A 10,656-nucleotide genomic window follows, 5' to 3' on the forward strand; every position below is an offset into this window, starting at 1 on the left:
TTGTATGTGGTCAGGAGCTCAGTCGTGCCAAGGAAGGACCTTGTACGACAGAGGATTCCCAGTTAGCGACTGGCTTTGGAGACCAGCTTGGAAATGTGGCTTTCCCAGGAAAGATCATGGCAGATCGTGAGACCCAGAAGCTTGAATGAAAGGACATCTTCAAGAGGATTGTGGAAAAAGTAGATGGGAGTTGGGGGGGGGAGTCCAGATGGTCCTTTCGGATAGACAGTGTGAGATTTGTTGAGATTGAAAGACATGTTCCATGTGTTGGACCAGCTTGTGATTTTATCCTGCAGAGAGCAAAGAGGCTGCTGCTTGCCGATCTGAGGGATGGCAGATGGTACGGCAGAGGTTGGCGTCATAAGCAAAGAGATAAAGAGGATTTTCCAGAAAGTTGGAGAGATCATTGATAAAAACCAGAAAAAGAACAGGGACAGAACACTGCCTTGAGGAACTCCAGCCTGGACAGGAAGAGGGGATGAGAGAACTCCATTTAGGGCCACACGTTGGCTGCGACAGGAGAGGAAGTCTGCGAGACACGAGTGGAGATGGCCTTGGATACCATAGAAAGAGAGTTTGTTGAGCAGGGCAGGGTGCCAGACGGTATTGAAAGCACGCGATATGTTGAGGGATATGGCTCTGATTTCATGTCCGGCATTGAGGACCTCCTTCCATTGTTGGAAGAGCAGAAGCAGCATATCCAGGGTAGAGTGACCTGGTCTGAATCCAAATTGATGATCAACTTGATGGTCTGAATCTTTGAGATATCTCGTCTGGGTACAATTCCCAACCAGACTCTAAACTACCATTTCGGCACTTTGCAGGGAAAGGATTGCATCAAAGAATGTGCTGTCCATCGGATGGGACAGTAAGCAAGTTGACTTATCTGTCAGCATTGATTACTGCCAGTGGATGCAAGTTCCTCTGTCTTTCTCACAAAAAGTAGGTGATTGTTGCTAGCATCCTGACCAAATTTCTGCTTTGACTACTATACTGCTAGGAAGGCAAACCAGGCAAATGATGTAATGCAATCCTCGTTACGAGACTGCTTTGGCAACCCAAAGACTGCCCTCAGGCATGACACAAGAGAGAGAGGGGGTAGGAGAGACCGGGGTGGGAGGGGGGGGAGAGATGTTGAGAGAGAGAGAGAGAGTTTGTGTATGCGTGTGCGTGTGTGTGTGTGTGTGTGTGTGTGTGTGTGTGTGTGTGTGTGTTTGTGTGTGTGTGTGTGTGTGTGTGTGTGTGTGTGTGTGTGTGTGTGTGTGTGTGTGTTTGTGTGTGTGTGTGTGTGTGTGTCGTGGAAGGAGCGAAAAAAGGACGAGATAAGATAGGGGAGAGAGTTGTTGAATGCTCAAATATTGCTGTGAAACTGGCATCTCTTCTTTCTCTTATCTCTCATGCATCTATCGCTTTGTTGTGGATGCAAAGTTTTGTGAAAACAAGTGACGACTGGTATTTCATTTTTGAGAAGTTAACATTGATTGATATAATTCTACATACCTGGGTCGTAGCACTTTGTACCATGGCAAGTTCCATGTTAAATCGCAAGTCACTGATCAATGAATCCAGAGTGATTAAATCTTGCTGACGAGTTGTGCACTCTGTGTTGTCAGTTGCAAAACGTGCTCTGATCTTAGCCAGGTAGAAACACCTAAGGAGGAATGATAAAAAAGTCAACATACTGTAATCAATATTACCCCCAAACTCAATATCTCATACAAGTTATTCCACGTATCTTACAACTTTATGATTTGCTTTCTTCGATTAGAAATCCACTGCTCCACATGCATGCACCTTCACAAATCCCCACGCTTCCCACCGAAAGCAAAGTTGAAATATGGCAAAAAGTTCCAACAGGAATGACCCAATATCAAATTCTCAGTTAAATTTTTTTCCCGTTTTGACCTCTGTGACCCTAAGTCCTCACCCCTTGGAATTAATTGGGAGTGAAATCCAAAAAAAGGTTGCATATTTCATGCGTCTCGCAATGTTGATTGAATATACAAAGTTTCATTTTAAAATGTGCCTGTAATTGCATTTTTCAGTATTTGAACTTTTAATCCTGCCCCAGGGGAGGGAGGCAAAATGACACCACTTGTGCACTTTCGTGCCATGTGGTGAGCATAACTACCAAGTTTGGCGAATTTCTGCACAACCGTTTAGGAAGAGACAGCATGATGGAAAGCTGCCACAATGTCAAGCGGCTTGTAAGCGGCTGCCACAAAAGACAGACAAATGCACGGACAGACACCACGGTTCATCTATCTTCTATATATTACTAAAACTCTCATCTTGTATGTATGTATGTATGTAGGTATGTTCCCGAAATACAGCCAAAACGGTACACAATAGCGCAAAAGTTTTAGGGCCACCTTACTCACCATTCGCCTGCGGTGTGCACTATCGAGTTTCATTCAAATCGGGCAACGAAAAAAATTATTAAAAAATCAATTCCCGATTCAGTCAAGTACTCTTCGGGAGTATTTGATCAATGCAAACAATCTCAGCGGTACAGTTCGCTGGAGCTATCTTTTTTTTTCTTGAAATGATTTTTTCCATCAACCGCTGTCACAACGGGAACCCAACAGGTTCACGGGTCATCTAGTCTATATCTAAAAAGAGCACGGTCTTGGCGTGTGTCCATATTTTTTTGTTGTTGTTGTTTACATTGTCGAGGCTCATATGAGAGCTAACGCACCGCACAGCAAGGGGGGCAAGAGACAAGAGGGGTGGGAGAAGGCAGGACAAAACAGTGGGGAACAGAGACATTAGGAGATCTGTGGAAGGATGAGGGATGGGGCTGGGAACATGGGGTATGCAAGATGGACACCACAGGGACTTTCAGGAAGGAAAGCAGGGAATTTGAAGGAGGAAGTTTGGGGTGGATTAACGGGGGTCGAAAAAATCATGGTTTTAAGATTTTTTTTGTTAACGGGGAAAGATTAAGTTAATGTCCATCCAGCTGAACTCAAAATTAAAAACTTTCAGTTTGGAAAAATGTAACGCACACACGATAATCAAAATTGAAAATTCTGCATATAATTTGAAATGGAGAATGAAAATACGAGAATAAGGGTGAAATATGAAACTTTGCTTTGGGCTGTGTTAAATCTATTGTTTTGGGCTGTGTCAAATTTAGAGATAAAAATTTAATTGCAAAGAAGAAAAAAAAAAGAGCAAATCTCTGACAAAAATAATAATTCACATATTTAAATGTAAAAGTTCCCATTTACCTCTTAATTTGTCAAAGCAAAACATCAGATTTACCGAACTGCAAGATTAGAACCATGTTGTCTGAAAAGTTGAAAAGGTTGTTTTCAGCTGTGAAAGAAGGTGAGTAATATGCTGTTGTGGCCAAAAATATTGGCACCCTTGCACTTTTTATAAAATAACTCAATTTTCTCGAAAAATAAGTTGAAATTGACAAAAGTATTTGGTCTCCACAATTCTTTATTTCACTGTTAATATTACAGAACCTTTGTTTTTGATTCAGAAATTAATATATTCTTTCAAATCAGAAAATTAAAAGAAATGGCATTGACAAAATTATTGACACCCTCGACTTAATATTTGGTAGCACAACCTTTGGACAAAATAACTGCAGTCAAGCGCTTCGTATAGCCATGAATGAGCTTCCTACTCCTCTCAACTGGCAGTTTTGCCCACTCTTCTTGTGCAAACTTCTCCAGTCCTCCCAGATTTGAAGGGTGACTTCTCCCAACTGCTGTTTTCAGATACTCCACAGGTGTTCAATGGGATTTAGATCTGGACTCATTGGCTGGCCACATCAGAACAGTCCAGCGTTTTGTCTTGAACCATTCCTGGGTGCTCTTTGAAGTGAATTTGGGGTTATTGTCCTGCTGTAAGACCCATGACCTTTGACTGAGACACAGCTTTCTGACACTGGGTTGAACATTGCGCTCCAAAATGCCTTGGTAATCTCCTGATTTCATTATGCCGTGAACACATTCAAGGCACCCAGTACCAGAGGCAGCACAGCAACCCCAAAACATCACTGAATCACCTCCATGTTTAACTGTAGGGAAGGTGTTCTTTTCTTTGAAGGCTTCATTTTGTTTTCTATAAACACAGAGATGACGTGCTTCACCATAAAGCTCTAATTTGGTCTCATCTGTCCACAGACATTCTCCCAGAAGGATTTTGGCTTGTTCAAGTGTGTTTTGGCAAACTCCAGTCGGGCTTTCTTACGTCTCTCTCTCAGCAAGCAGTGGGGTCCTCCTGGGTCTCCTACCATAGAACCCCCTTTCATTGAGTTGGCGACGGATGGTGCGAGTTGAAACTGTCGTACCTCGTGTCTGAAGGTCAGCTGGAATCTGTTTGGCAGTTGATTGAGGTGCTTTCTCCACCATTCCAACAATCCTTCACTGCAATCTTTGATCAAGTTTTCTCTTGTGGCCACGTCCAGGGATCTTCCTGAAAACATTGTGTGTGGTGGACACAGGAACATCAATGTCTCTGGAGATGGCCTTGTAGCCTTGAGATTGTCCATGCTTGGCTACGATCTTGTGTCTGACCTCCTCAGACAATTCTCTGGTTTTCTTTCTTTTCTCCATGCTCATTACACTACACACAGTGATACAAAACAGTAGAATGACTCCTTTTCTCTATTAAAACTGGTTGAATGAGTGATTTTTGTATTGCAGACACCTGCAACTCACCACAGGTGAGTTCAATTCCAAAGTAAAGGAGAATCACCTGCTTCAAATCTAATTATTTCCAACAACTTCTAAAAGGTGCCAATAATATTGTCCAGGCCATTTTAGGATTTCTGTGTGTAATAAGCCAAGATTTAGTAATTTTTTCAGCTTTGTTTGTTTTGTTCCACTGCAAACCAAAGAAATACATTTGTGGATAACAAAATATTTTTTAAGTTAAACAATTTCTGGAAGTAATGGTGCATTATTTGAAAAAAAGTGCAAGGGTGCCAATATTTTTGGCCACGACAGTATATCACGTGCAGACAATAGTCTGTGTAAAAGTACACAAACTTTGACTGAAGGCATGCTTATGAAGAAATGGAATGCTGACCGAGAGCTTATCACATCATCCCAAAGGGTTGCTGGGTCCTGGTGCGTGTCAGGGAGGCGCTGGGCCCAAATCTCGATCATAGTACGTATGGCCTGAAGGCTTTTGAAGTTGTCTGCATGTAGAAATAAATTAAAAAAAGAAGGAAAGAATGAAGAATGGAAAATGTGATTCTTTAAAAGAAAATAAAAAAGTCATGGCATGAAATGAGAAATTTCTACAACTGGGGGAAAGGGGATTTGATATAAGGAGGAATGAGTCAGGGAAGCTATATTTAGAACATGTGACATTAAGCAGTGAATGATGAAACATTATTAAATGAGGAAGTGAAGAAATGAATTTTGTTTTTGGTTGAAGAAGCAATGGGATGAAATGATAAAATGATAAATATGAGGACGAGAAATAAGGAGCAGATGAGTGGAAAATTAGGGGGTGAAGGCGGTGGCAATGATTGAAGATAACGATGGAGGTGGAGGAAGGTACCATTTTGTGCCATGAATTCCAGGAAGTCCAACTCCTCAGTGAGAGGCTGCAGCTGCTGCAGAAGCTTTTTTCGGCTTTCATAGAGTAATGGTGGCATCGCGGCCCATTGCTGAGGAGTGACACATTTTTAATCACAAAATAATGTCACATTTAAATATTAAAGTCCAAATGAGATACGATTATTATTACTATTATTATTTAAAACAAAATAACGATAAGCTTGGCATCACAGCATACTTCTGAAATGAATCACAGATTCATGCATCTTTAAAATCCACTTTTGATATAACATCAGTTCTGTTATTTATTATTAAAAGTGTTTTTAAGGCAGCATTTTATTTCCCACTCGAAGCCTGGTGTTGGTTTAATGGTTAAGGTGGCTGGCTTAAGATCTTAGTGTCTTCAGTTTGAGCCCCTGTCGTTCTGTTAAATAACACCAGGTGGGTTGACTCAGGCTATCAATCTTCTTCTGTCAGCAAAATGAGTACCAGCTTACTGATAACAGGAGGCACTGCATCAGCGGCACAGCCACGCTTCCAGAAAATGATGCAACCGTTAGCCGTAGGCTACATACGAAACATTTCCCATCCTGTTGCCTTGAGGGCATTACGAGTTAACATAAAAATGTGGACTGGTACCATGTGTCAGCCAGACAATCCCATCCACAAGGAATATATTTATGGACAATCGACATATTAATTCCCCTGAAACTATCTCCATTTACAGATGCTGTGAATACATTTATACTCGTCAATGAGGTTGATCTGAATGAACAAAATTTGGGATGCCAACTCATCATCTTTACAATGCCACTTGATATCATTGAGGAATAGCAAACTATTTCCTAGTTTAAGCATAATGTATACAAACGGCTTAGTGATCACATGCCACATCTACAGGTTTGGTATTCCATGGTTCATGTCATAAATAAATGGAAGTGAAATATATAGAGTAGATGGCCTACAATAAAGAACGATATACCAGGAAACTACAAAAGCTCTGAGGACTTGTATAGGACTCTGGTCCCGGTGTATGCCCCGGTTAGACTTAAAAAGGTGATGGAAGAATGGAATCTGGAGTGTAACCTTGACGGATGAATGAAGCAAGCACCTGAGTGAAGATACGAAAAGCAGAAAGAAGGTAGTGACGGGCACGATGGTGGTCTTCCTGCAGAAGATAAAGTGTGGCAAGCTCGCGGGGGTAGTGACTCTCCAGGAGATCACGACGGTCCTTCACCTCCATTGCTTTGTCAACAAATGAGAAAAATGCTTGGTCCAAGTTGCCTTTCACTGCCAGCCGTGTCTTGCTCTCCATCATTGCTGGCAGGAAACATTCCTGTCCAGCAGAGGCATTTTGTTACCTTTGTATGGTGGGCTTTGGGGAACATTATTATGCAGAGGTCCTATCCATTGACCAAAGGCACTGTGGATTTGGAAAACAAATCCCTCAACAGTGTATCCAAGCCACCAAATCAAACATTTATGTTCTGTACCTTTTAAAAGGTCATGAGGGTTGGTTTGCGAGGATATAGGTTTCACCTGGTGAAAGTGGTCATCCCAAATGGAGTCAAGGTCATCTTCTAGTGCTGCCGAAGTGCATTGGACTATGTACTGCCATGAGCAGAGCTGCCGGTAGCATTCTATACGTGCCCGCTCCCAGTAGTCCTTTTCAGCATGTGTGGGAGGGCAAAACCCCCAATCTTCTTTGCCCACTGCCTGCATGGGACATAATAAATGCACAGACATAAATGGGATAATTACAAAATAATGACATAGGTAAAGGCCACTTGAACCATCACAAGAGTCCCACGTCCACATCCCAGGACTATAACCAACTGCAGATACAGACTAATTAAACAGCTAAACTCAAAAAGGGAATTTGGCCAGGGTAACACAACAATGGCTTTCTATTTTGAAAAGACATCAGGGTATATTTAGCATTGACATCTCAAATGATGGGGCGGATGGCTTTACATCCTTATCCAAAGGAAGGCATATTCCCAAGGTCATTTCTAAACATGCAACGAACCAAGCTATCCCATCACATCTTCCGAAGACAAGATGGAGACACACATATCTCATACGATCAATGGTCTTTTCAGAGGGGAGAGTTGAAAGGTTGTAGAAAATCAGAAATTGTGGAGAAAGGTGTGCAGTAAGGGAAGAATATTGATTATTGGGGAATATAATTAGCCAGGGTTATATTGGACTCAGGAATAGGGAGAACGGAAAGCAGATGAAAAATTTATACATCTAGTCGAGGATAGCTATAATACATGCAAACACATATAAATGTGTGTGTGTGTGTGTGTGTGTGTGTGTGTGTGTGTGTGTGTGTGTGTGTGTGTGTGTGTGTGTGTGTGTGTGTGTGTGTGTGTGTGTGTGTGTGCGCGCACGCACATAAATTCGACATATATATATATATATATATATATATATATATATATATATATATATATATATATATATATATATATATATATATATATATATATATATATATATATATACATATATATATATTGTTACGAATCTGGAAACCAAATGCATTCAACATAAAGATGTCCCAAAAGTCAGTTATGTCGTTAAGTATGTGTGTAGTCAGATCCCCTTCCTTTTGTCTAGTGGGAGAATCAAAGGCGTGCGTTGCGATTTCTTTTAGTTAGGTTGTTACATCGAACAAGCTATCTAACAACCATCCCATCTGCATGACCCCTCGGCCCATCACGATCCACCACCAACCAGCTGCCTTCTCGCACCCTGACATGCCAAGGCAAGATCTTGCGGTTTTGGTTTCTTGGCTCCCACAAACGTTGTAACTCTTTCACGACGACCTTTGCAACATTGATACTGTTGCTTGACAAGTATGAACCTGCGTGGAAGAGTGGGTGGGGTTTCCCGGCAGGGGCCGAAACCATGTCCAGGAAGGGCGAGTCCATGGGAGCGTGCCCAATCAGGGCGGGGAGTGACGTCTGTTCGAGCGAGCCCGCCCCGTTAAGGGAGGTCGATAAATTCCTGAGCACTCTCTGAGGCGGTGGTGTTTTTGGGGTTGTTACGAAGGTTGTTCGGAGGCTTTCGACAGGGTTGTTGTTGAGCGTGCAGTTCTTTTAAAGCGGAGGGTTGAGCAGAAGGTCGCGAAGGCGGTGAACGTGTCTCTGCTGGCTCTCTCCAAGGAAAGTAAAGAGCGACCCTGACCCCCCTCCGTAGACCCCGCTATTCACCACCCGAGCTCCGCCACGAACCACGCGTCCCACACGTGCGACTGGAGACCAAACCAACGACCTTTGACAGGTGCCGCATTGCGGAGCACCCCCTTCCTCCGATGGGAACATTTTCCGATGGGAAAACGCGCTGGGAACATTTCTAATAATAATTTATTTACATGCAAGCGAGGAAAGATATGTGGTGCAATGAATAGTAGTTTTATTGTTGTTTGTAATGCAGGGATAGAAAGAAGCGTGAGGTGCGACAATTATACAAGCAACTTACGAAAGCAGACATAAAGCAGACTTAACCCAAAATAATAATCTTCTGCAATCTTAATTTACGAGGACAGGCACCATGACAAACATACAAACACACACACACACACACCGATGAAGAGGAGTTAATGAAGAGAAAAAGGAGGAGAGGAGCTGAGGCTAATGGTCTCTCAATACCTTGCACGATTGCCCGATCGCGCCACCAATACGTTTTGGGAGGATGCTCCGCTGGGCAATACCTCCCTGACAGCTGGCATGCCGTTTCTTGCTTCGTGACATTTGGTGCAGCTAGCATCGGTCCAGAGAATGAGACGTTACCGTCGGGCGTGAAGGTAGGGACTTGGGTGGAGAAGGCGGAGTCATAGACGGGACCAGATGAGTGGGTGGAGTCAGTGACGTGTGGGCGGAGAAGGGTGGAGAAGTGGAGGCAGAGTCGCAGGCGATAACGACAGAAGGGTGGGAGGAGAAGGCATAGGGATCGATCCCAGGCCAGGCAGAGAACGGGACGAGTCGACTACAGCAATGGTCAAGACACCAAAACCAGAACTGGAAGTCGAACTGGAAGTCTGGACGGCCTCGTGCCTCATCCTTTATAGACCCCGTGGTGCGGGGTGGGGGGGCCACCCTGAAGCGATGTGTCATCACCCGAATCGGGCGCTCTGATTAGCCCTGGCCCTTGCGTGGCCCGGCCGTGATGGCCGGAAGTGGCTCAACTCCACTTCTGGCAAGATGACCCCAAGCTGTGGAATCGTCTCACTCCGACCCCATGACATATGAATCGCCCGCTCCGAACTCTGTGACATGAATTGCCTTGCACGAACTCCCTGGCAGTGACCCGACGACTGGCCGAGGGTGGCGTCGGCCCCCCATGCCCGCCCGGGCACCCCCGGCTGGCGCTGCTCAATGTGCCTGCTCCGTGATGCGCCAAGCTGTAGAGCACGCCCCTGCCTGATCACGGCTTCGCTGGCCGGAGAGGCGAGAAGTCGTCCCCATCCGCGGGAAACACCCACGGCTGCTAGCGAGGATCGAAGGTAAGATGTTATGGTAAACCCATGCACAGAAAGAACAAGATGTGTGCCATCCGTGCCCTGCTCTGTACGATAATAAGGTGTCACGAGCTAAGTACGGGTCCGCCTGCTATTGAGCATGGTCCGTACAGTGCACGAGGATCCGACATTAAGCACGTGGCCAGCGCGCGGGTTCGCCCGATTCTGCTATCGTGTGCACGCGGCCAACCCCAATCTGTGTCAGGAATTGAGGGGCACGATCGGATATAATAATTAGATGGAGGTTTGGAATGAAAAAGAATATAGATACAAGTATCAGATGGAGAAATGGAGGGAAAAGAGGGTGCCGATATAATTAAATCCAGAAATGGGTTGGAAAGAACGTGCCGCTTGTATCTTGCACACTTGTGTCCTGTTCAACATGGTGTGGTTGTTGTTTTTCTATTAAACCAAGCTGCCAGCCATGCTCTTGCCGATATTGGGTCATTTGCTTCTGTGTTGTGAAAAACAACATCCGTGCAGCCTCTTCAAGATATTCGTTCGTACCTCTTTTCAGTGCAACCAGCAATTTCATGCCAGATCAGTCGAAACGTCAGACGATCATCTCGAGCTTGCGGCAGAGGTTCCTTTGAGGGTATT

At 44.1% G+C, this 10,656-nt stretch overlaps 1 protein-coding gene across 5 annotated transcripts in view; it reads right to left on the reverse strand.

The window, feature by feature from the left end:
* The window catches only part of PRKDC (protein kinase, DNA-activated, catalytic subunit), a 324,360-nt gene that overhangs the window by 77,921 nt on the left and 235,783 nt on the right, over positions 1-10,656 (reverse strand). For all 5 annotated transcript variants that reach the window (XM_085898246.1, XM_085898245.1, XM_085898249.1 and 2 more), the window contains 5 exons: positions 7,068-7,244; positions 6,640-6,864; positions 5,530-5,638; positions 5,050-5,161; positions 1,501-1,651 (listed from right to left, as the gene is read on the reverse strand). In XM_085898246.1, coding sequence (XP_085754372.1) covers positions 1,501-1,651; positions 5,050-5,161; positions 5,530-5,638; positions 6,640-6,864; positions 7,068-7,244 — 774 coding nt within the window. The remainder of the gene's footprint in view (positions 1-1,500; positions 1,652-5,049; positions 5,162-5,529; positions 5,639-6,639; positions 6,865-7,067; positions 7,245-10,656) is intronic.

This window comes from Eptatretus burgeri, chromosome 10 (genome assembly GCF_056783735.1).
Source record: "Eptatretus burgeri isolate ZD-2024b chromosome 10, Ebu_testis_v1, whole genome shotgun sequence".
Classification (NCBI taxonomy): Eukaryota; Metazoa; Chordata; class Myxini; order Myxiniformes; family Myxinidae; genus Eptatretus; species Eptatretus burgeri.